This window comes from Epinephelus fuscoguttatus, linkage group LG8 (assembly GCF_011397635.1).
Source record: "Epinephelus fuscoguttatus linkage group LG8, E.fuscoguttatus.final_Chr_v1".
In the NCBI taxonomy this organism is placed as follows: Eukaryota; Metazoa; Chordata; class Actinopteri; order Perciformes; family Serranidae; genus Epinephelus; species Epinephelus fuscoguttatus.
In genome coordinates this window covers 12,077,400-12,103,413 of record NC_064759.1, presented here as the reverse complement: position 1 = coordinate 12,103,413, position 26,014 = coordinate 12,077,400, and the positions used below count along the sequence as shown (strand labels likewise).

Sequence of the window (26,014 nt, the reverse complement as noted above, 5' to 3'; positions counted from 1 at the left end):
TGTGAAGTATAGCTAACAGCAGTCTCCTCTTCTCCTCCACGATGAAGAAGGAAGCTCCAACAACACCCAGAGGGAAGAACTTAAATGAGACCCTCAATGACAGGCAGGTGTCCTCACTTTATCTGCACATGCATGTTTCTACACGTGTGTTTAAGACTAATTCTCCATGTGTTGTGACTCTGCTCCTCAGGTATCAGAGCTCGTCCCAAGACTCGGCTGCATCCAGTCTGACCGCAGACAAGACGCCACATCGGCAAGACCGCAACCCAACGCCAGAGAGGCTGCAGCCCAAAGCCAACGCGAGCAGCAACCGCAGGAAACGACTGGTCAGACAGTTCAGCTTGTGAGTACACTTCACCTGAACACTGTAGCACCATAGCTTTTAAAAATAAGTTATTTATTCAGATCGACCTGCAGGTCATGTAAGTCATTGAGCGTCTCTCAATGTATCGCTCATATAGTAACCATGAAGATGAAGATAATCTCCCAGAAGCACTTGCAGCCATCTCCTCCCAGAGTACAGGAAAGTCAGGATCGACCAGCTCATTGGACAAACAGATACAGCCGTCTATATACCCACAGGTAACACAAACTTTCTCACACACACCTTAAAAAGCAATTAGAATGCCTGTTTGTTGAAAGCACAACACTCCACTTATGGAGTTACAGTAAATCTGCCTCTCGGAATTACCTGTCAGTCAACAGATCACTCTGTGTGTGTGTGTGTGTGTGTGTGTGTGTGTTAATGTGTATTCCAGGTGGATAATATGCCGTCACTGGAGCTTGGTAGTCCGTGCTGTCCCTCTCCTTTGCCTTCTCCCCATCTCTCCCCTTCTTACTACCGTAGCTCCATCCCTCACCTGGCCCCTTACCTTGCTGCCCATAATGACAGGTAACGCTCCTCAGGTACATTCATACTTGCTAAAACCTTCCTCCAGTGAGCTGAAGCTTCCTGTTGGTCTAGTAGTTGAGACGCATATCCTATAACTAATACTGCAACTAACAATTATTTCCATTATCAATTAATCTGCGATTTCATTTAAAAAACTTTTATTTTGTGTTGAATTTGGTGCCCCGCAATCAATCTCGCAATCAATTTTATAATTAAGGAGGAAGAGAGCCAATCCAGGATCCATATGGCAGTAGTGCCTTGAATTTAACCTGTCTAACCTTTGTAATGGCAGCAACAGAAAGTTTGCTGATCTGGTGCAGAGTTGGGGCTGGAGCTGGGTTTGCTGTAGCTGGATTCAGGTTATTGTGGCCGCTAACTGGCGGTCTGTCTCTGGAGGTGCTCCCTGTTGTCTGTAGCGGAGGGGAGTGAAGCACAGGACACACTGAGATTCAAGGCTCCGGATAACATTAGCTGCATAAGCATGAAGTTGAGGCCACAACCATGAGGCTTAGGCTCTGGTTAGCAGAAGGTTGAAATATTAGCAACATTTTCCCTCCACCTCTGAAACGCTTCGTTATTGACACGTTTTGTTACATTTCTTGTCAGACTCTCTTATAGACTTTCTTTTATGGGTTGCTTTGCAGTGTAGACAGTTGTTTATAATGCTGGAATAGCAACTTATCTCTGACTTGCTGAATCAGGCTTTCACCAAAGGGATGTGCACACACATCTGCATTTGTAGAACAGTCAATAGGAACGCCCTCTCTCTGAAATGACCTGTGATTGGCCGAAGACTCCCGCCACAGGTCCGACTTTCTAAAGCCCGAAAACAGAGGGATTTTTGATCAGTGATGCCAAAACTAAACAGCCTACCCCAGCTTTAAATTGAAACTATTTCATAACCAATTTAAAATTCCTTGCAGCTGCTTTAATGTTTTAATACCTTTGTCCATAATATGAGTTTAGCACAAAAATATCTGTTGTAACTCACCACAGCCTGAAGTGATATATTTAAATGTCTTGTTTCCTCTGACCAAGAGTCAAAAATTTAAATGTTGTAGCAGGCTTGGGGGTTTGGTACGAATAAAGCAGCAGCGAGATTAACTCTGAACCAGAAACTGCCTTTTATTTAACAGTTGCACACCCTCTAACTTCACATCATCGCCCCTACACAGGCGAGAGGTCACTAATTATGTGCACAACTTAACTCTTGGAGCAATATGTCACAACATTACCCATAACAACCATTTTGAAATGCATGAACATTGATCAGTGCGTAATAGTAACATGTGAGTGATTTAAAACACATTTAAACAAAGCTTCCTTCAGTTTATGGCCTTAAATACATTGTCTCACAGCATATATATATATTCAGTTTACTATCATGTGTGACAAAGACTTCCTTAAAGTTCTCATGACATGAGGTTTGTTTGTGCTTATAGCGGAGAGGAAATGAGGTTGGACCGAGAGAAGATACTGAGAGCCCTCCTGATGACGGAGCTCTGAGACCTTGACCCTTGTGACATCACCACCAGGCGCAGCAGACCTGCTGTCAAGTGAGGAAAGTAGAGGCAGAGGAGCCAAAACCATTTGCTGCAGTCAACATTTGTACATTTGCATAAAACATTCAGCAGTTATAAATATATATTTGCATAAAGGCAATTGTTATATTTGCTTAATTGTTATTTTAGAGGGACGGTTCTTTATATTCATCAAACTGAAACTGTAAAAACTGTAAGTGAGACAGAGGAAAGTGGACTCACTGACTGACTCACACACGTTACAGACAAGCTACAGATGTGATTGGTGCTGCCTGCATGATGAATATGTTACATGATGAAATATTTATCTGATTTGCTTTGGGGTTATGTTTAACTTTTATGTCATCAACACATCAACACCGTGTCCACGTTGATGCCTAAACTGTATTTCAGACAGCGACTGTTGAAGCACTGATCTCTACACTTTAAAACAAACAGAGGCTGAAGTGAAACTCAATTCACTTTCAAATCATTTTTTTCAAAATGTAAATAGACATTGTATTTAATATGCTGATAACAGAGCAGGCGTTGTAAATGCTTTCTTCCTTACGTCCATTTTTAAGATGCCAAAACATTTGCAGCATTTGAGTAACTTCCTGAACAGAGTGAATTGAAAGTGAAATGAATCCTGACTCTGTGTAGGAGATGTTGAGACTGGACTGGCTTGAGACTGTGCAGCTGCAGTCTCAGTGTGACCACCAGAGGGAGACAAATCTGCAGTCACAGCTGAGCACATTGATCCCGCGTTACAGGTCGTGGATCACTATTTTTCTACATGCAGTTTTCATCACAGGTCAAAATGCAAAACTGATCTCAGACGTCCTGTTCTTGGAAATAAGCTCTTGTTTAAGCATAACCCTGCTGCTCAACAACTTTACTTCAACCACATCTGAGGCGGCTGATGATCTGCTGCTGTACTGTATGTGTTGATTGTGTTGTTCCTGCCCACGGTTGGATCTTAATAAAGGCCACATCATCAGTTTGACAGCATCTTTGGTCTCTGCACTGACACGGGAATGTGGATCAGCCTCACCCTGCATGCCTGTACGATAAGTGTGTGTAGGCCTCACCCACCCTGTGAGAGAATGTTGTTATAAAGGGTATTACTGATTTATCTGCCTCTACACACCTATCAGGTGCAGTGCAGTGAGTCAGCCTGTAATTGCACCCCTGTTCTGTCCTTTGGTGAAACACTTATGGCAAAATAATTAATCTTCAAGGCAAGGTGCAGTGGAGAGTTGGTATGAGTTAAGGAATGTGCTGCAAATCTTTGTATCTGACATAATTAATGTGGACCTTGACAGATAATTATGTGGACGAGCCAATAAACAAGACCTTCAAAGCACATCCTGCTTTATGTATTAAGGGACTGTATAAAAATTATTGGGGTTCAGAGGAGGGGGTGAACCATCCCGAGTTATTACTACTGTAAGTGCTTTGGACCTGCAACATCATCAACCCTAATTTTTAAACTCAACCCCAAGCTGAAAATGTTGATGGGTCAATACTAATTGACTGTTTGCCAAGCCCCGCCCCTTTATGATGCTCCACCAAGCTGTCAGAGCGAGCATTGAGCCCACACTCTCACTACCTGAAGAAGTATTATCGAATTTTTGGAAAAAGCAGAGATGTGATTTCAGAGAGGAAGACAAAATGATCGGCAAAATGTATTTTAAGAATATATTCAGGGTGTCAAAACACACTCAACAATAAAAAACAGGTTGAAAAGATACAGATAAAAGCTATTGCTAGTCTACAGATCACAGTGTAAAAAATAACCACCTCATCGCCTGGTGATCGAGACAGAGACAATGAAATTTCAGGGAAACTTTGCCGATTTAAACCAGCTATATGTCATTGCAGTGTGCAGATAAATGGTGTTTCAATTTCTTCTGTGCTGCTAGCACCTGAACGTCCGCCAGCAGATGGGCAGGCAGCTCCAGGAGAGCCAAACATCGTTCGTCTACACTAAACAGCAACCTCCAGGGCTGAAAAATGAAGCTAACACAGAAGCGCCAAAAACTGCAGTTCTAAAAAATAGCCACTTGAGACTGGCTCCAGAGGCCAGTCAGTCCACATTGCCCCCCTGTGTCCAGCTTTACAGCAGAAATAAACACATTAAAACCCTGGTACAGAAAATGGATTCGGTCTCTAAAGCTAATTACCCCCTTTGAGACAACTGTATGGGGGTTATTTTTTTATAGTTCACCTATTTAAATGTTTTTAAGATTTAAAGTTAAAGGTAGGTCGCTTAGAGTGACAAGCTGCCTGCCGATAGAGTCCTTAGTCTCACTCAGATCCACCCCTCGCTCCCCCACAGCTCCAACCTCTTGCTCGAATGTGGTCACTTGTGGTTCCAAAAAACCAAGATAGCGACGGCCAAAACGGGTGATGTCATGGTAGCTATGTCCATTATTTTTACAGTCTATGATCCGCACACACTTTGATGACACGTAGCTGGTTGAATATTGGCAAAGTTTCACTCCACTGTTCAAATAAATCAGGGTAGGTCTTCTTTCACTGTTATAATCATCAAAAGGCAAATGCAGCAGGTAGGTTATATCCTAAGTAGCTAACTAACTAACCCTACACTTAGTGGAGTTTGATTTTGGTTTTGGAAAAGAGAAGAAACATACATCTCCTTTCAACCTCTCCAGGTATCATTACACGACGTAACCCAGGCACATTTAGCTCAAAATCCACAAAACCAGCCTGAAAATGAAGGAAATCTGAAAAAGTCACATTAGAGTCTATGAGGGGTGAGGGAGCTTAGTCAAAGGTCAGTTGCCCATTAGGAGTGAAATTACCAATTGCCATTGTGGTTATGAGCTGCCTCTTATACAAAGAGCAACTAAATAAAAATGTTTAACACAGGCACTGATGAGTGAACAAGACAGGGCCTTCAGCATATTTTCACATACATCACCCCTTAGTACAACATGTTATATGTAGAAAATGTCTGTCAATCAACCAAAGCAGGAACACTGTAAAACAACCATACCATTTAGCATACACTTGAAATGATCTAATGACACATACCTGTCTGATTTAGATACCTCTTGTAACTTGTTCCATTTATTTGATGCCAAAAAGCAAATTTAGCGAGCTCAGTGCTGATCTGTATGGGGTGCCATTTGTAAAGTGTCTCACGCTGAAAATAACATCAACATTTTGCCACATTTAGCTTCAAACAATGTTTAAAAAAGTGTTGTGAATTTTTTAACGTCACCTTTTACCGCATTTACAGCAATATTTGTTAACTTAGAAATATATTAAATAGTTAAATCTAAATATTAAATGTGGCACCTGAATGTTAAATGTTAAATCTAAATATTAAATCTAAATCTAAATATAAATATAAATGTTAAATCTAAATATAAATCTAAATGCTAAATATAAATCTAAATGTTAAATCTAAATCTTCTGGGTGAAACTAAATATTTAGCTAATATGCAAATTCACACTGCCGGTCACCAGAAGTACCAAAATAAAAGCTCGAGATGGTCAGACTGTGTTTATAGAATCAAATAACAAATTAAAACCAACTTATCTGGGGAAATGAACACTTGAACATACATTAGCGTGATAATAACTACCTAAAATAACAAGAAACATGTTTGGAGAAATTTTATTTGACGTGTACTTTGAGTTGTTTAGCATTTAGATTTAACATTTAGATTTAGATTTAACATTTAGATTTAGATTTAGCATTTAGATTTAACATTTAGATTTAGATTTAGCATTTAGATTTAACATTTAGAGTTAGATTTAGATTTAATATTTAGATTTAGATTTAGCATTTAGATTTAACATTTAGAGTTAGATTTAGATTTAATATTTAGATTTAACATTTAACATTTAGGTGCCACATTTAATATTTAGATTTAACTATTTAATATATTTAACAAGTAAGTTAACAAATATTGCTGTAAATGTGGTAAAAGGTGACGTTAAAAAATTCACAACACTTTTTTAAACATTGTTTGAAGCAAATGTGGCAAAATGTTGATGTTATTTTCAGCGTGAGCCACTTTACAAACGGCACCCCATAGATCTGAGGAGTTTCAAGGGATACGGGGACCTGGACAAATCCCTGTGAGTGTGTGTGATGAGATGGATTTGATTTTTAAAGAGAAGCTTTCCTAGCAATGCCTTATAAACAAGAAGGAGACAATGTTTTTCCCATCTATTGGTGAGAGAAGACCATGCCCCATTCTGATATAGGTCACAGTGGTGTAGTGTTTTTTAAGTATTTTATTGTAACTGTCTCTCTTAAATCTTAAATCTTTTTTAGCAGTAAATATCACAGGAGAGTGCTAAAATAAAATAAACGACCTGGGGAAAAGAGAAAAACTGAGGACTATCCCTTGGTCTCCTTCAGAAATAATGAATTATTCAATCAAACTGCCCTCCCTTTAGCAAAAAGAAAGAAATCCTCCTTTATTAATAATTTTCAAAGTCTATTATTCTTTGGATTATACTTAATCCTAGACAAAATTACTTTAATTTACTCTAAGTCTGTTAATCTGTACTCTGTACACTTCAATTCATGTTAATGCTAATTTTAAACTGTACAAAGATTTTAACAAGGCTAAAGTGCTTGCACCTGACTTACAAAGAAATGCTTTTTGTCAAATCATGAAATATAACCTCTTGTGTAATCACACTGCTTTTATCCCTCAGTAGATTACATACGGTATATTTCCAACTTAACTGTCAGTGAGGTGATGAAAGTTAAAGAGAAAAAAAGTATTTTGGGCCGTGTTGCATAGATACTAATGGTGTTGCTATGCTGGATTCGACAGTGTTTTTTGTAACTGGGAGAGTGAGTGTGTTTAAAAGGGATCAGGTTGGGTGGGGTGCACAAGATTGTATTACACAATGCCAAATCTGCCCTTAGGGGGTCCGACATGGTTTTGTCTGCCTTCCTTCTCGCTTCCCCCTCCCTGCTCTCTCTATTCTTCACTTTTCCACCCTGTTAAAAAAAAAAAAATCCATCCTCTCAGATAATGTGTTCAGTGTGTCTGAGTGACAATAGTTTCTTTGCTATAGCATATATGTGTGTGTGGGAATCGCAGAGGTGATCACTGAGCACAGTGTGAGGGAGTTCCCACAGTTTTGCTTCTGGCCACATTCTGTCATCACACAACTCCACCTGTGTGTTTGCGCTCCTGCTCTTCACAAACCAAGTACAGACGGAGACAGTAAATACACAGCGAAGTGGAGTTAAGGCAAATAGCGAAATCAAACACCCGAGAGCCAAGAGACTTCACGTTATGTTTATTGTTGTTTCAGCATTGCCACAGCAGGACGTCCTGAGCAGGAGTTTGAAGTCCTACTGCAGGAAGTGTATACAGCAACACAGAGTCAAAACAGCGACTGTGCAGGGCATAAATGGCAATTAAATTCACAAGATACACATCAGAGGTGTCCTTCATTTCCTTTCCTTCTCAACTTTCCTTCAGTGGTGCCCCCAAAGGCGGGCCCTGATACAATTGTTGGCGGAAATAATTGGAGGCTGATATAACTGTCTTTAAAGGCTGTGATGTGCTCATTTTTCTAAGCTAGCGTGAAGATAAACAGCCTAAGGCATCCATTGGTCCCAACCATGTCAACATAGCTTGTCAGGAAGAGGGCCAAATAACGCTCCGAAGTAAATTTTGGCGAGGGAGCAATTGGCATGGCCACTTTCAAAGGGGTCCCTTTAACTCTCACCTTAAGAAATCAGAATGAAAATGAGCTCTATGGCAAAAAGGCTGCATATTTGTCTTTTAAAGGAAAGAGACAAGAACAATATATCACCTAACATGTACAGATACATGACACATTCAATCAAAATCTTAAATGTACTGGTATAAGTCTATGCACATCAGATAATTAGCAATATTAAAATGATAATTCAGAGTTTTTTAAGTGGGGTTGTATGAGGTACTTATCCATAGTCAATGCATTACATAAAGTAGATGTCAGTCAGCACACCTCTCTGTTGAAGCAGGCTGGAGTCCGACACGGAAGCTAAGCTATGTACTGCTGTTATCAGTTAAAATAAGCGCTATATTTAGAGTATTTTCACTGCTTTACCTTTCTGTCAGACAGCAATTTCCAATGGGGAACTAAAGCCATTAAATCGCTCTCTTCAATGCCAGACTCCATTGAGAAAAACAGTAATTTAACATTGCTGAACACAGGAGCTGCTGGTTTACCGCTGTCTCGATCAGTTGGGTTTTTTGTGTAATTGTGTGACTTTGGCATTTCAAAAGGTTAGTTCAGATTTACCAAAGTCACACAATAACACAAAAAATCTAACTGATCGAAGCAGCGGGAGAACAGCAGCTCCTGTGTTTAGCAATGTTAAATTACTGTTTTTCCTCAATGGAGTCTGGTGGCTTTGATGAGGGATGTGAAACTGAAATCATTAACGGCTTCCCTGTTGGAACAGGCTGTGTGACGCAAAGGTAAAGAGGTGAAAATATTCTAAATGTAGTGTACACTTAAAGTGATACAGTTTAGTTCGGGTAGAACTTTTATAGGTCCACAGCACTACATTGCTTAGCTTCTCTGTCAGACTCCATCCTGCTTCTCTAAACTGGGGGCACGCCAACTGCCATCTACTCTAGGTAATATATCGATTATGGATAAAGTACCTCACACAACCCAACTACCAAAAATTAGAAATATCCCTTTAACTGTGGAATAAGAAACCTAAGTATCTCAGTATGCAGGTTGTTAACTCTCATACTGACATATTTTTTTGAACTAGCCAGCGTAAATGAGTCTTTGTGTGCCAACACAAGATTTTCAGTGGCCCCATCTGGCAACCACTGTGAAAAAATTCTGGGGGCACCACTGCTTTCCATCTACTTTGTGAATGATTAAGTTAAAAAGAGAACTGGTATTTGGGCAGGTGACCCTGTTTGCTTCATCGCATCAGCGTAGATGGTGGAAAGAAGACAAGGAAAGTGTGACGGACTGATAAATCCATGTGGTTTTCTCTGAGTAAAGTATGTAATAAAATCTGTCAGAATCATCCTCCGCCTCCTGTGATTCACTCGGTAAAATGAGAGCTTGCGACATGAGTCCTCTTGAAGATCGCAACCCTGTGGTTAGGTTACAGAGAACTCGGGCTGTCCTCTGTTCAAATGTGAGTCCATAACAAAGGGCAAGACTACAGTGGCATTACACAACATGAAAACAGACCCATATAGGGTACATAGAGGAGCAAAAGAAGGGGCTAATGAGTGTGAGATGTCACATTTTTGTAAGTGAATCTTGATGCAGGGATCAGACTACTTGACAAACTCACAGTGTAACATATACAGTATGTTCTCATTCAAAGATACTGCTATTATATTCATTAGTAGCCTTATTGATTAGCAGTGCATTGATATTTGGCATAATGTAAACATCTTAAAGTTTTACTACTAACTTCTTCATGCACTAAAGCTTCCATACAATCACTGTGTACTGTATCAAATGTATATAAACACATTAAATGCATTGCATAAAAAGATTGAGTATTAAGATGTATCGACACAGCCATGCATAATACTCATTTTCATCTCTTTCACACTGAAACACACTCACGCTCACTTTCACTCTTCACAGAGAAGCTTACAGAAAAGATTTAGCTTGGCTGCTACTAGGTCATTCTTCTCTAGTTTGGCTAGCAAATATATCATAGTGATTATAATATAACACATTAAAAAAATCTCTATAAAGCTTTTAAAATACACACTGTGCAATATAAGACAAAAACTGCTATTTTTGGCTAAGGCCACAATGATTTTGGTATAAAATACATTAATTTCTGTTCTTAACGATATAAATAACACATCTAAAAGACTATTTTTAAAAACCTAAAAATACATTACAAGTCTTTGACATGTACCAAGTGACCTTTGTATGTTTGGGACCCTACATCAGGGTCAGGTCTAGGTACTGCCCTGCAGGCTTGGTCATGAGAGCGGGGAGGGACATGAGAGGAGCGTCGCCTCCGCCTGACTGACCCATCAGGCTGCTGCTCAGGAGAGAAACAGACTCCACGGGACTCTGGAGGAGGAGAGGAAGGAGAGATTGGGGTAAGGAAAGGGTTGACAGAGAGAGAAGAGTATTATCCCAGTGTTGCAGCGTTGAACACAGAGCCCTTACACCAGCACCAGATGTTACCCATCACCTTCTCAACCACCTGAAGGCTGTTATTACCTATTATTACACGACAACAGCACCAATTGACCATTCACTAACCCCCGCCTCCCTTAGTTACTGTTGCTATGCCTGTCAAGCTTTTTTTCTTGCACAACAAAACCGTGGCAGATTTACAACTTAAAGCTACGGCTGATAACTTTTAACCTTTTGTCATATTTGCTGAAACTGTCACTACTACTGCGATGGATAGTCTGTGAAAAAAACAAGTTCCTCCTCCTTGTTGCAAGAATCTACTGAACGAAAACAGCCAATCAGAGCCGAGGAGTCTCAAACACAGCTGTCAGTCATCGCTTGTATACAGCAGTCAAACTTTCAAACTAAGCAGCGCTGATATGAAAAAAGACATATGAATCAAGATTTTAATGTACTGTTTAGCTGTACATTGATAAAGATTGATAAAGTTTGCTCCAGCCGGTGGGTGATGCTTTGTTTTCAGTCCACTGTTTCCAACATGGCAGCAGAGTCACAAACTTTCTCATTTTACAGCTAAACAGTGCAGTAAAATACGTTCCTGAAAACATCTGAGAAGAGAAATAACGAATGCAGTAACAGAATCTTGAATCACTGCCTAGCTTGACTGTTTGACCACAGTTCACGAGCAGTAAATGACATGATTGACAGCTGCGTTAGACACTCCTCTGCTCTGACTGGTTATTATTTTATTTAAATGTGGTGGATTCCTGCAAATGCTATTAGAAACGCTATGAGGAGGCAGAGTGACATGATTTGTTTTTACGGATGACCTGTCTGTGTTACTGTGTGTGGAAATAGTGACAGTTTCAGCTAATATGACAAAAAAAATCCTTTTAATTATTTTTTCAACATGTTGCTTAACAATATTACAATACCCATAAGCCTAAGCCGGTGTTGCCATAGAAAAGAACCCAGTTGTAACTGCAATGCTTCGCTGTTGCAATTGTTCAACTACAAATTAAAAAAATCTTTTCTCAACAGCAAAACTTTCAGCTGCAGCAGTTAGTGACGCCATGATATAATTTTAAGCTTAGTGATTAGATGCTTCTTTCCGAAATGCCCCTTGGGAGTACCTTCTCCCTTGAAGCATGTATGAAGCCTACATAAGTGCGTCTTCTGCTTCTATTAAATAAGCTAGTTAGCTGGACATGCTGAGGATTCCAGCTCAGATAAACACAGTGTGTAATCCATCCCTTACACTTTTACTGTTGTGTTTTAGAAAAAAAAGAAAAAAAGCCCTTTTTACACTGCCTGTTCAAACCGGGAATACCGCGCCGTAAGGGAGCGATCACACCGAGATGAAATGCTAGAAATGCGACGCCAGTAAAACCATTATTTTCCTATGATACGGCGCATCTGACTGGCGTTCAAGCTCTTTTAGACGGGCGTTTTTCCAGCGTCTTTTTAGACGTGTGTTTTTGTTTTTTGACGCTGAAACGTTAAAATATTTTCAACTTTTTGAGAGTCAGACACCAGTAGCTAACGTGCACTGAATAAGCGCTTCCAGCGTTTCAAGCGTCTTTGAAGCGTCTGCGTCTCTAGCGTCACATTTCTGTGTGATCGCCACCTAATGCCGCCTCATTGTTCTTTACATACGGTACGATTGCAGAATGGGGGGACAGCACTGTCTTGCCTTGAAGCTGCCACGAAAGGTTTTAACTGCGTTGAAACGATGTCTGTATAAACAGGACAGCTTATGTGTGAGAACCACCACGAGATTTAAAAGCAGCTAGTAGCAGTAAACGGCTAACTCAAATAAGAAGCACCGTGGCCAAAAATGTCCGCAAATTGGAAAAACAATAAAATTCGGGGGCTCCTTACTCTCTGAGCAGAGGACGAGATCAGCCACCATATAACAGAGACGGTAAATGATTGTTATTGCCATGTTACACCATTGTTATTTTTTATATCTAATGCACTGCCGACTCATGTGTTATATGTCACACCAGAGTCAGACACTGTGATATGACATGTTACGCCTGTCATGCTTCTATTGGTTCCACGATGCTGGCATGCTAGTTAAAATCCCACAATGGAGCAGCATGATGCTGCCGTTGTTCTGTTCTGTGTAAAAATGCAAAGGAGGCATAAAGAAGGGACTTAGTAGTAGCTCTGTAGCGTGATCTCTATGTAAAAAGGGCTAAAACACTACTGTCCAAATCTCATGAGATACAGAGCTCTTGTTGGAGCTCTTCGCATATCAAGAAATTCAAAGCTTGACAGGTCTGTTGTGCCTAGTTACAGTTGCTACACTATGATTGGGCAATCTCTGTCCGGAGGCGGGGTTTAGCGAACAAGGTCAATTAGCCCTCTGTGGCCTATAAATAACTTCATGAGGTGACAGACATGTAGGCAATGTTAGATGAAGCACACTGCCATAAAAGACCAAACAATTGAAAACAAAACCCACCGATTAATTAAAATCCAAGAAATTTCCTCTAACCACTCATCCCAATCAAAAATGTGTCCGTTGTTGCTACTGCATGTGGTTAGTGGAGAATTCCCTGTCTACATAGTAGGAAGCGTGGCTGTTGAGCTGTTGCGCCAGTCAAGACCCAAACCCCAGCTACAACCACTGTCTAATCTACAATCCCCCCGACTCAGCCTTCAGCCAATCCTTACCTGCCACCTGCCTCAGACACCTTAAATACACACCCATTCTTTGGGCTGCGTTAGCAATGTCCCGGTCGGGTCGTGAGCGTGCAGAGGCCCGTGGGCGTGCACAAGAGCATCCTCAGGGGTGTACTGTGGTGTGATGAAGGGGGAGGAATGACAGAGTCAGGGGACTGAGACACAAGCAACCACAGACACTAACCCTAAGGCCACATGGACCTGTGAACTCCAGCACTGGGGGTTAAAGAGGAGTTTGTTCATGCGAGAAAAATACTGCACATTCTCGCTCCAAGTTTGTCTCTTCATTAAATATAAACTCTTTTGGATCATATCACTGGGATTCTTCACTTTCTTCCAAGTTCAAATAGGACTCCAGTTCCTCCCATTCAAGTCTAAGCAAGCAGCAGTGCATGTGTGACAGAACAGGGAGAGTAGACAGGATAAACTAGTTTGATAGCCTCGGGGCAAACTCAGTGGATGCCTGACAATACACACCCACAACAGGAGAGGATTTCAATACAACACTTGGATCCTACAGAGAGGTGAGTGAGCTCTGGGGGTATTTGCATGTATAGGAGCTGTGTTAATAACCTGCTACTACGCATATATGGTGCATCTGAAGAAAACAGGCTCTTACCTGATATCCCTGCACTGCATTAATGAGTTCTTTGACTCCGTTGCTGTTGTAGGTCAGACCCGGCATGCGCACCAACCCCCCTGGGGAGGAGAGGGATGAGGGGGAGGGGAAGAAGCCTACGGTGGTAGGTGAGCCAGGTGGACTGGAGAGAAGGCACAGACAGACTATTATCAGGAAAACATCCACAAATAGAAAACAGCATAACTTAAAGGCTGCATGTTTCTTAGCAAACAAAGCAGGTATGAATCACGAACCAGGCGTAACTTTGGGCGTCGTCTATAAAATGTTTTCTCAATGACAGAGGGCTGACCAGGGAGAAACAGAGGTCACTGATGTTTACCAAGTACGCTGATACCACAGTGTTCAGTTATTAACTACCCTTGTCCTGGCTGTTCCCCTTGCCAAGATCCATTTTAACCAAACTGCTCCTCTTAGAGTCTATTTTTGGTGTGCATGTGATAAAATGCCAGATACAATAAAGGGTATCTTGCGAACTGTTACAGTCCAAATAAATTGCTGAGCAGTTTTTGACATTCGTTATTATTTCACAGTAAAAAAAAAATGGGAAAAATTCGTTTTTTTAAGGGCTCGCCAGTATACATAACATGTAACTAGATCTTGAATTGTTTTGGTGCGCTCACATTCTTCAAGTTACCATAATAATACCTATGCAAACAGAGGGCTCAGGAAATCAAACATGTAAACAATAATGGTTATGTTTCTTATTCGCTTACTCAAACAGATTGCAATTGAACACAGGTTGTCTGACAGGTTCAGTTCAGGGCAAGGAAGTCCGCTAGCTCCTAAAGGGACACTTTGCTGATTCTCAACCAGCTTTGTATCTTAACAATGTGGGTAGTATGTGTAAATGAACTGTGGTAAACTAAATGAACTGTGTAAATGAACTGTGGTAAACCATCTCAACAGCACCAAGATCTCCCTGCTTATCTCTCAGCTCAAATACATGTTTCATGTCATCAGGTGGATGTTCTTTGGCTCTAGGGCTGTTGCTTCATCTACAGGTTGTACTTGGCATTTTTATATGCCCGCCACCATGGACACAAAGAAGTGGATACAGACAAAGCCTGGCCTTTCGAAAACATATTTTACTGCACTGTTTATCTATAAAAGAAGACTTTGTAAACAGGAAGTGGCCGTCATACTGTTTCCTGTAAAAATGGACTCTTAAGTAAACTGAGATCAAACACTAAAACTTAACAGCACTGATTAAATATGAACCAAGATTCTGTGTTGCCTATTTTTCACCTACAACGTTTTAAGAAACCAGCTGGCTGCCATATTGTTTCCTGTTTTAAAACTGCCAAGCTCACACTACATCACCTACCAACGGGAGCGTTTATTGGTCTGGTTACTGCAGTACATTCTGGTAGTTGTAGACTTTCTACCTCTTGAGCAAAAGCAAATGCCGCACAGACAGCCTAGTTTTTCCTTTCTGCAGTGAAATACTTGTTTAAATCGATCTGTAATAGTTCTGAAAAGGTTCATTATATATGTTACTTTCACGTACAGTAAATTTGCATGTGGCATTTTTTTGTGGGGGCTAGACTGAAGCAAGATATCATGAAACAGCACAACATTATGTTAGCATCAATATCACACAAACGTACTGAAAGTATTTAAACTGAGTAAAGTTCTGGGGTGTTTTGCTTGATCCAAATATTAAAGAAGCCTGTCACAAACAATCTGAGGGAGGCATGGGTAAATCGGAAAATTTCATGTCACAATTATCCTGATATATTATCCTGATAATCATCAAAATGTGCTTAAGACGCTTAAAATGGAACTAAAACATGCTTAAATCACTTTACCTTATATAAAGAAACAAATAGTTTTGCATCATAGATATGACCCACATCTTTTTTTAGTGAACATCCTTTTAAGTTAAAAAAAAAACAAAAAACAAAAAAACAAACTTTTTTGAAATGGCATCATATCTCTTGATATAAAACATGCCGACGCTTGTTTGAGATCTTTTACATTTTTTGAAGTTGACGTGGACACAGCCTGTTTTTACAGAGTGTTTTTTACTGTTGGTTGCCCAGCAGTCTCTTTGGGTGGAGCTGGACTCAATATTCACAATTATTCCAATACCAGAAAATTCACAATGAACTTACTGGGAGTATTTTTTTTATCGTGATCTGCGTTAAACTCTTATATCGTTCCATTCCTAAGAGAACTGGTTTAAGATTGGGAGATTGAGAGCATTTTTAAAAGCTGGATGCCAGCATGTGTCTGTCTGTGTACACCTGTGACCATCACTGCTTACCTCGGGTAATAGGCTGCGTAGTTCATGTATAGCTGAGCTGAAGCGGGATAGTAGGCATGTCCCGGTGGCAGCGGGCGTGGGGCCAGCAACACCTGACCGATGGGAGGGTAGAGGGCAGCAGCAGCCTCTGTGGACATGAGAGGTGGAGCAGGGGCGAAGGAGTAGGACGGTGGAGATAAACCTGGAGAGGAGAGAACAGAGGAAGAAACAAAATACTTAAAAACAATCAAACAAAAACAGAAACAGAGAGTGGTGATGGGGAAGTCTGGTCATTGTTTGTTTCTGAGAGAGGCGCTCATGCAAACGTGCAAACAATGACCACCATTACTCAGCACCTGACACATGTCTAATTGATAAATGCATCTATATTTCCTATGTAGCAAAATGAGAGCAACATTGCCCTCAGAGGACAGAGATATCGTTAGGATCCCAGAAGTGGTTGTGGATGAATTCAGCAGAAAAACAATTATATAATAGATCCAATTTACGCTCTATACAATTTTAGGCCTATCAGTGCTGTCTGATAGTTTATGGCTACGGGCTCGGTATGTTTTTATGTGGAACAGGGACTTTCTCTCTATCTAACATGTGTTTTTTCTCAAGAACAGGGATGGGAATTTATTAAATTTTACTGTTATCAATGCCATTATTGAGCCTGCTTATCGGCCTGATTCTTTACTGATTCCTGATCAATTTTCTGGGTACAAAAAAGTAGGACCACAAAGGTTTTCCATATCAACACACACACAACTGTTGTATTATCTGAGTGGAAACACAGTGTGGATGAGATGAGAGAGTATTTGTACAGCATTTGTTTTTCATTCAGGCTTTCTTAGTCAAAGAAAGAAACTGCTCAGCCTGCCTGCGTGGCACCAATGTTGTTTTAAGAGGCTATTTACCCTTGGTTGGGAAGCAGCGGAACATACAGTACAGTAGTGTCAGATTCATGGCGTTCCTGATGTTTAAGCTCACGTTGCATAGACAGACATTTCGGCTTATTGCTGGTGTTTGCTCCCTTACTTGAAATGATAATTTTACAGATTTTACAAGCAGCACTGTTGTCAAGCCGAGCTTTGGGGCATTTCCTATTCTCCGCCATGACTCCTTCATGCTACAAGTTTCCAGCACCTTAGACACATGACTTTGCTGTCACTGTTTTGCTGTCAGAAAAACATGCCAGCATCGATAAAGGGAAGTGATAAGCTCTGAGGCATATGATTACAATGAGATCGGACGAATTTGGAACCGGTTCCCAACTAGAAACTGTTTTCAATTCCCACCCCTACTCAGGAATCCATAGACTACCCACACATGTCTAGCCTTGAGTCCCTGTGTCATGTACTGTTGACTCACTGGAACATCTGCACTTCATATCGAACAACTCACAAACATCAGACCTCTTTTTGAAAACCAGACACGCATGAGTGCACATTCATGGTGAAGGACTACAGACACGGAGAACAAACAACATTCCTACGCACCAGCGTTTCAGCTCTGCCCACCTTTCCCACAGCTCCACTGATTGGACAAGCACAGAAGACGCTCACACACCTGAGGTGCGCCGGTCTACTGAGGCTAAATCCCACAACCACCACTACCAATCTGATAAGACTGGAGAGTTGTAAGCCACTTTGAAATATCACAGACTGGCTGTTTTGCTTACACTTTTCCAACCCTGGCAGATCTTTATGATCAAGCAGTGGTAAAGTGATAAAATCAAGAATGAGTGACAAACATGCCGCTGAAGAAGATCAACTACAATCAGAATTTGTGAACACAGGTAAAAAGGTAGAACAAACAGTTAACACATGAGGTTTCTCAGTGCATGCAGATGGGTGATTTATTCTCACTAAATTACAAAGAGGTATCCCACAAACACACACACACACGCCAACACACACTCTCACAGACACAGTTTTGCATCCTCCCAGTCAGACCAGATGTCCCCAACCTCCCACAGTACTAGATTGGAGAAAACCCAGCAACCCTGCCCCCAACGGCAGGAGCCCACCTACCCTGCAGTCCCGAAGCACCCCCAGCTCCCAGCAGCACTTACGTCTGGACTTACATGGCGGCGGGCTGAGCCCTGTCCCACTCCTGTTCCGGTTGTGTGTGTGTGTATGTGTGTGTGAGAGCGAGCCTCCCATCAGCACCAGGCCCATCTCCTCTGCGCTGCAGGGGAACACCTCCACGTAGCGGCTGTTGGCCCCACGCTGGCTGGACATCATGTGTTTGTGGAGCCGCTGTGAGGCATGAATAGCACGCTCTGCAGAGGTCATCTGGATGAAGCAGTCGCCTGATGGACGACCCTGGAGACAGAGACAGTAAGATATTACTCTACAGGATTGTGTCAGAGAGCATGTCAGTTCAAGGGTGTGTCAGTGCGGTTGCGGCATGTACCTGCTGGTTGAGGACCATGTGCACGCCATGTGGTCTGATATCTTGTGTAAACTCGCCCAAGAAGGTGAGAATGTCCTCTATGCTCGCTGTGTATGGCAGCCCCCTTAGCCTCAGGCAGTCCCTTATACCAACAGGAGGGGGCAGGAGAGACACTGAGGGCAGCATTGACACCAAGGGGGCAGGGGTCACGGGGATCAGAGGGGCTGACGAGTATCGGTTCAACACCTAAAACACACAGAGAGTAAATAACATATTCTGCCTGCAGCAAAGACTGACAATGAGGCAGAACTGATTTCATCTAGTTTATGTTAGTCTTTCTCCCTTTTAGAGGATCATTTTCAGGATAAAATAATACACTCAGACACTATAACACACACTAACTATCATCAGTAAAAACTGAAGAATGAAAAAACGTCATACACACTGATAAACATGCAGTATAGGCCAACATTTAGCACACAGCAAAGACAAGTCCACGTTGTGTTTAAAGGTGTGTTGCAATGTCAGATAGACGCTGGCTTGTTTGCATTTCTGGAGAGGGCCAATAAAACACATTAGTCTCTCTGTCCTACATAAAAGCATGAGGAGAAGCCTCTGCATAGATATGGATGTGGGCCATGAGCTTATCGGTCCGCGAAGATAAGAAAATTAGTCCACATGTGTTCACCTCACAAGAGAGGGAGAAAGACAGAGGAAGACCGACAAAGGAGAAAGAGAGATCTCTCACGCAGTATTTGTGTGTACCTACATACTTAAGGGAAACAGACACACACACAGTCAGCCTTGTTAGGCAGGTCCCCACCCATAAGCCCTACTCCAATACAACTACCTGAGGAGAAACACACCCACACATTGTCACTCACACAGTGTGCATACACAAACTCAAACAGCTCCTTAAAATCCTCCTTTTGCCCTCAGAAACAAACAGGAAGACAAAACAGAACAAAGATTCATCAATTCAAATAAGGGGATATATGAGGAAGAGTTTCTACAAGTTAAAAATGAACACATGCACACAAATATCCACTTTGCACACCCACATCCAGGCAGGCACCCTGACATACCTGTTGGACCTCTGCTGCTGTACTTTTGAAAAGCTCGATATATCTCCTCCCCAGGATCTCCTTGTGTTTCCTCAGGGCACACTGGGCGTGTTCCTCACAGGCAAATAAAACAAAGGCATCGCCAGTGGGCCGCCCGTCTGGATAGCGAACAAATAGGATGCCGTCCTTCCCACCACTGACCGGACACGTCTCTTTAAGGCCCTCCTCGGGGCAGAAGAAGGCAAGCACCTGCTCGTGTGTGGCGGTGAAAGGGAGACCTCGCATCCTCACAATGATCTGGTCCTCACGGGACAGGAACATTGCTACTTCATTGGAGGTACCTGGCAGACACAGACACACAAGTTTAACCACAAGTTAAAAGCAGAAATGATCACACTGTAGCTTTAAGTTCTCTATCCTTTAGCAGCACTCGGTGATGGTATGGAGAGTTTCCTATGGATCTTAATCTGATACCCAGGCCGTAGGTTTCTTTCAGCACTGGGGGGTGCATATAAAACAAGGGGGTTGGGATCCATGGCCAGAAAATTTTGAGCATTTTCTGCATTCCTGGGGATTTTTTCTGCCAATTTGTGCCTTTTCTGTATCAAGTCATGGTGACATGTCTCAGTTTGTTCCTGGAAAGGCAAAATACTGTATATTACAAATGGCTGTATCTTCTCACCTCCTGCTATCTTCAGGAAGTCCTCCCCTGTTGCTTTGTAAACCTGCCATCAGAAAGGAACAAGACAGAAATTAAGAATTACTGTCACTATCGGCATAGCTGGAATAAATGACGGGAAAACACATAGGTGATTAAGTAGTGTAGCTCATTTACTTAAAGGTATACTATGCAGGATTGTTGGTTACTGTTTGTACACACGCCCGCTAACAAAAGTGACAGTCAAAGCCAACCCCAGAGTCACTGTCGTTGGGTGTTTCGCCTTGCTATATCTGCATTTTTTCAGCGCTGTTTCTTTTGGATGCTTGCTGCTTAAGGTTTGGCACCTGGTCGCTACCTCTTTATAAAGCCCCGACCTCACCTGAGTCCCAAAGACGTCCCAGGCATGAAAGTAACAAGAAATAAGGAAATACAGGTAGAGGGCAGAGTCTCTGCAGAAAAACACACCACCACACACTTCTAGTGGGTCATAAGTGATGACTAAGAGGGATTACATCTGCATGAGTCAATACATTGTTTCTTTTTATGAAATCCTGCATAGTATGTCTTTATTTAATACCAATTCAGACAGGTTACCTCTATGTATCTGTTGCCCATGTGGTGTTTGTGTCTCTGCAGCGCCAGGTCTCTGTGTTCTTCACTGACAAAACGAACAAGAGCTTCTCCGTTCCTCCTCCCCTGAGCATTGAGACACAGCGCAGCCCCTCCTCTACACAACATACAGAGCATCGTAGAGGACGTCAAACCCTATGTAAACAGCAGGTTGACCCTCCATAAATGAGAATGCAGTTATAATATAGCATCAACATACTTGGCAATGTTGAGTCCTCTGAAGAATCGGGCAATGTCCTGATCAGAAGACTGCCACGGCAGCCCTCTGGCTCTGATCACTGTGTTGTCACTCACTTTCTCCATCTTACTGCTACACACACACATAGAGAGACATTAGCACAGCAAAAGTGGACTTGGAGTTGATTTCAGAGGCAGAGAACAAAAAGAATATTTATCTTGAACAAACTTTACTCACCAAGTGCCAGTCTCAAACTTCTCACTAACTCTCTCCTGGGTAGAAAACGTGTGGTCTGTAATGGGAAAGCAACAGCTTGGTTTTCCAAAACGAGATTACTTTCTAATCAACAAAATAACAGTCTAACGGGTGAAAATTAGACTATATTTTGGAGTTTCTATATAAAGAGAAAACCACTTGTGGGCTGCAACTCACAAATATTTTCACTTCAGGTGAATCTGCCAGTTATTATCTCTGTTTGTTGATTAGATGTTTGACATAGAGCATGTCAGACAGCAGTGAAAAATGCCAGAAATTAAAGCAATAATAGTCCAGAATTCAAAGATATATTAATTTACTATCATATACAACAGAAAAACAGCAAGTCCCAACAATGAAGAAGCTGAGACCATCAAATAACAGGCTTTTCTAAGTGGAATAACTAAATGAAAAATAGTTGCTGATTCATTTTCTGCTTCAGCTCTAATTTCCTAAAATATTAACAGTGCTCTTAAAGTGACACACTTTTCTGAGGCCTTTATGTCAAACTAACTGACTCATCCCTAATGTTTCACTGTTATATAAAACCATGAAGAGTTTACTCACTGAATGGCTCAGAAAGCAGGGCAAGGACAATGCTGCCCATAATCTGGACCTGCTGCACTGCTGCCTCTGGAGGCAATATGGCTGACGGATCCAGTGTGGCTGAGGGATCCCACATGGCGGGCACATCAATAGGTATACTAAGAGCTGAGGAAGAGGCGGTCAAGGAAAGCAAACAATATACAACTAAAAGAGAAAAAAGTCTAACAGTGCGGAGACAGCAAAAAGGTTTTTGTATGTATGAGTCACACACAAGTGCAAAATGAACAAATAATGATAACAGAAAGAAGGATCCCTCCAGACATGATATAAACTTAAAATAAAAGTGGTCCAAGGGTGTTAAGTGGGGGGAACAACGGCCCCTTCCCTACTTCTTATTGTACATTTCATTTGCACAAGGAAGTCTGAATTTCTGAGCTCCAAGTCAAAAATTTCACCTGGAACGCCTCAGGAAGTTGCGTCTCTGCCACGAAGAACCAGAGGAACCTCAGCGACCTCGACCTTAAATTCTAAGATGGCTGCTTCGGGCATTAAAAGCAGTGAAAGCTGCAGTAATATACTGTTAGTAGTACTTCTGTCATAGTTGTGTCTCATTAAAGGGATAATTCAGATCTTTTAAAGTGGGGAACTTATCCACAGACAGTATATTACATACAGTAGATGTCAGTTGGAGAAGCAGTTTGGAGTACAACATGGACGCTAGGCAATGTACTGCTCTGGAGGGGTCAGCAACAAAATGTGTTTTGGCCACCTAAAAAAATAAATACACTATAAGTGTATGCTATATTTAGAATGTTTTCACTGCTTTACCTTATTATCAGACAGTGATTTCTGATGGGAAAATGAAGTTGTTTCATCACTATTTTCAAAGCCAGACTCCATTGAGAAAAACAGTGATTTAACATTGCTAAACACAGAAGCAACAATAACACAAACTGACTAACTGATCAAAGCAGCGGTAGACCAGCAGCTCCTGTGTTATGCAAGCTAAAATGACTGTTTTTGTCAATGGAGTCTGGTGGCGCTGACGACAGCATAGGTGGGGAGCAAAAGCCCTTAACATCTTCTCTTGAAATGGGCTGTCTGACGGAACGGTAATGCATCTGTGTCCATGCTCCTGCTGCTTCTTCAAACGTGCCGACTGAAGTCTACTGTATGTAATACACCGACTGTGGATAAAATACCCTATAAAACCTTACTTCAAAGATCGGAACTATCCCCTTAAAACAATCATACACACAGTACTGTCCAACTTCTATCTGTGGACATGTTGCTATAGTATTTGAATGTTCAAAACACAGCGTGGTGTGTTCTTATCAACTGGTATTGCTAACAACATCTTAGTTGTATTGGAATGTGTTCAACTCAGGTGTGACTGCCGTGGGTGTGTCATTCCCAGCTCCGACTTACTACCCCCTTACTACCCACTCCCTTGGCCAAACCATACCCATCTTCGAATTTGAGCTTGATTGCATCTGAACAACACACCTATAAAGTTTCGTGACTGCATCTTGCACGGTTGTGACACCACAGCGGTGACAAAGTGTGTCCACAGACAGACAAAATACTCACAACCATTTCTGTGGTAGCTCCCGCTACAACAGGTGTCTCCAACACCACATCTTGCCATGATGACACACACCAACTCTCAAGGTGAAAACAATACCAGCCATTGCAACAGTGTTGTGGCTGGTAAATAAGAAGCAAGTGAGGGAAGACACACACACACACACACACACATGTTAGTTATCCTGTTCCAGTGGGTGTGTGGGGTTTGCCCTGTTGGTTAAACACACACTTGTTCACCGAGTGCTCAGTAAGGTGCTGCCATTGTTTCCCTATTTGCATTTCAAAACCTCCAGTCCTGCAGCCAACACCCGTGGCTTTTAACCTTCTGACATGCGTGGTGAGTGTTTCTGAGCAATGTGTGTGCTCAAGAGATCAAGCTGAACCTAAAACTGTCTAAAAACAGCATTCACAGACATTCACTGGCGCGAACGTCAACAGGTGACATGTTCTGAAAGGATACACTCTGCCATGATGTGTACATTCAAAGCCTTGAGGTCAGATGTGGGGAAGTGCTTCTTGAACTCTTTCCGAAGGTCAAAGAAAGAGTAGAAACAGTCTGGGACCAGGATGTTCTGAGGAGGGAAGAAGTGAAATGAAAGGATGTGAACATGTGGCCTGTCAACAGCTGCCCTTTTATTGCCATCATATCGCTGTTTGCTCAAGCCAGCAGAATAATCTCTGTGTAGCACTTCACGCAGGTTTAAGACATGCGGGAGAATTTCATCAGCTTCACTGTGTAGGTGCCGTTTTATGTGCACAGGTACGGTATGTGCGTGGGCGTGTGTCATTAGACAGGCTTGCATGAGTGGATCGACTTTCATCGTTAACATTAAATTCAACCTGGGAGCACAGTGCTGACACAACACATCCCTTTGTGACTGTGTGAGCACCGAAGGTTCCTGCAGCACTGAGCTGAACATCCGCCCTGGCTGCGAGGCGTTTACCCACCCAGCTCGCTCACCTTGCTCGCGGCCTCGGGGTGAATAACTTGACGGATGTGGAGCTGCCCGTCTGTACACAAACACACTGACGTGCCTGCGCCTGCGCTGTTCACCTCATTTGTCAGTTGTAGATGAAACTGCAAAAAAGAAATGAAGACGTTCATGATCTATCCTCAGGTGTCTCCATAATTACTGTGTAATAAGAGCACTTATTTCAAGTGACTTCTAGTGAGGTTATTACCAGGTTTAATGCGGTCTCAAGACTTGTGGCAGTGGAGACATTATCTGCTCCGGATCTGTTCTCCTCTTCCTCGCTCTTCTCCACCACATCCTCCACCTCTTTTTCTTCTGTCAAGTCTGAGAGGTCAGGCTTAATGAGGAGCTCATTCACCTTGCCCAACTGGTTCAGGGAAAAATAAGACACGTCAGTCTTGAAACAGAAGCCTATATAGAAACTCACAAGACATGGGTTGATATAATAGCGTTAAATGGCTGTGACATAACATCTTACAATGTAGATAGAACTAGGACAAGATAGTCAGAATTCAAATTGGCTTTACTGGTCAAGTAAATGTGATGTTACTCTCAATTTATACATATATATTAACAGTTATAATATCTGCATGTTAAATACAGTGTGTCTAAACTATAAGAATATTTAATTTACAGTTTGAGTGAAGCACAGTAGATGTTTCAGAGTTACTGACACTATATAACTGATGTTAACTGTCCATCAGCTTGTGGAAAACAATTGTCCTCCCATTGTACTTAACTTCAGGGCCTATATTCAGCTCATAAATGTTTACTCACCTGAGTCACAACATTATTATAAACAGCTGTCGTTTGTGTTTGAGTCTATTTCCATATTTACACTTGTTTACCTGCCCACTCCTTTATTCACCAGCACATTTCCTGCTTCAGTATAACAATAATTAGCTGTAATAAGAAGTGTAGTAATGAGTTTTTACCTGTTTGTTCTTTACATCCACCAGCTGCCAAACCAACTGTACGAGCTCCTTCTCGTCGGATCCCAGCAGCTCTCCGCTCGCGCCAGATGTGGCGGTGAAAACCACCACCAGGTAGTCTACCTGCGCCGTCATCTGAACACAAACACAGCCCAAAAACACAACAAAAAAACTACTCTAATACTGCACTAAAGTAAAGGACGGTAACTGCAGATAAGCCGGAGAGGACACGCACGCGGGAGCCGAGAGGTATAAACACCTTTACTTTGACACCTGAGCGTAAAGGTGAGGTCCGTAAATCCAGGTTTCGTCGCGTGTTAGGTTTTATGTGTAGTCTCCCGCAGTCACCATCGCGGAGTAATGGCTGAACGTTCCCCGTTTTTTTTAGTGCATCTACCTGTGTGACCACGTGACTCTGTACCTGCCCCCTCCCTCCTTCAGGTGGTGAACAGATTAGGACGTGGCAAACCATGGAGGACAGAAATATCTCTAGATTTATGATATATATATATATATATATATATATTTTTTTTTTTTTTACGTGTTTTTATGTGGGATATTTACATGACGGGTAAAACTATTACAAGTTACCTGAGTTGAATAATCAGCGCCCAAAATATCAAAAAGTTTCGGCTCCATATTAATTCAGGAGTTTGGCCA

General features: G+C 41.8%; 2 protein-coding genes across 6 annotated transcripts in view; one reads left to right on the top strand and one right to left on the bottom strand.

Moving 5' to 3' along the window:
* Window positions 1-3,749, top strand: part of epb41l4b (erythrocyte membrane protein band 4.1 like 4B) — a 31,799-nt gene extending 28,050 nt beyond the window's left edge. Inside the window, exons 19-23 of one of the 2 annotated variants that reach the window (XM_049582563.1) lie at window positions 51-103; window positions 191-343; window positions 462-582; window positions 759-892; window positions 2,335-3,749. In XM_049582563.1, coding sequence (XP_049438520.1) covers window positions 51-103; window positions 191-343; window positions 462-582; window positions 759-892; window positions 2,335-2,398 — 525 coding nt within the window. In that variant the 3' untranslated portion in view covers window positions 2,399-3,749. Of the gene's footprint in view, window positions 1-47; window positions 104-190; window positions 344-461; window positions 583-758; window positions 893-2,334 lie in introns of both variants that reach the window. The other variant, XM_049582562.1, reaches the window with a different exon arrangement.
* A 3,948-nt stretch (window positions 3,750-7,697) lies between these two features.
* On the bottom strand, window positions 7,698-25,739 carry esrp1 (epithelial splicing regulatory protein 1). 4 transcript variants are annotated; one of them, XM_049584026.1, is made up of 16 exons: window positions 25,358-25,739; window positions 24,631-24,789; window positions 24,410-24,526; window positions 23,909-24,020; window positions 21,883-22,026; window positions 21,298-21,352; window positions 21,082-21,192; window positions 20,847-20,979; window positions 20,274-20,316; window positions 19,613-19,932; window positions 18,549-18,773; window positions 18,205-18,457; window positions 16,149-16,329; window positions 13,862-14,003; window positions 13,267-13,356; window positions 7,698-10,482 (listed from the first exon to the last, which is right to left on the bottom strand). In XM_049584026.1, exons 1-16 carry the CDS (start codon window positions 25,487-25,489, stop codon window positions 10,348-10,350), a joined length of 2,352 nt encoding a protein of 783 aa, XP_049439983.1. In that variant the 5' UTR covers window positions 25,490-25,739; the 3' UTR covers window positions 7,698-10,347. The 4 variants fall into 4 exon arrangements, with proteins under 4 accessions (XP_049439983.1, XP_049439984.1, XP_049439985.1 ...); XM_049584027.1 differs by having other exon boundaries at window positions 18,217-18,457; XM_049584029.1 differs by having other exon boundaries at window positions 10,350-10,482; window positions 13,234-13,356.
* Between the last annotated feature and the right edge of the window lie 275 nt (window positions 25,740-26,014).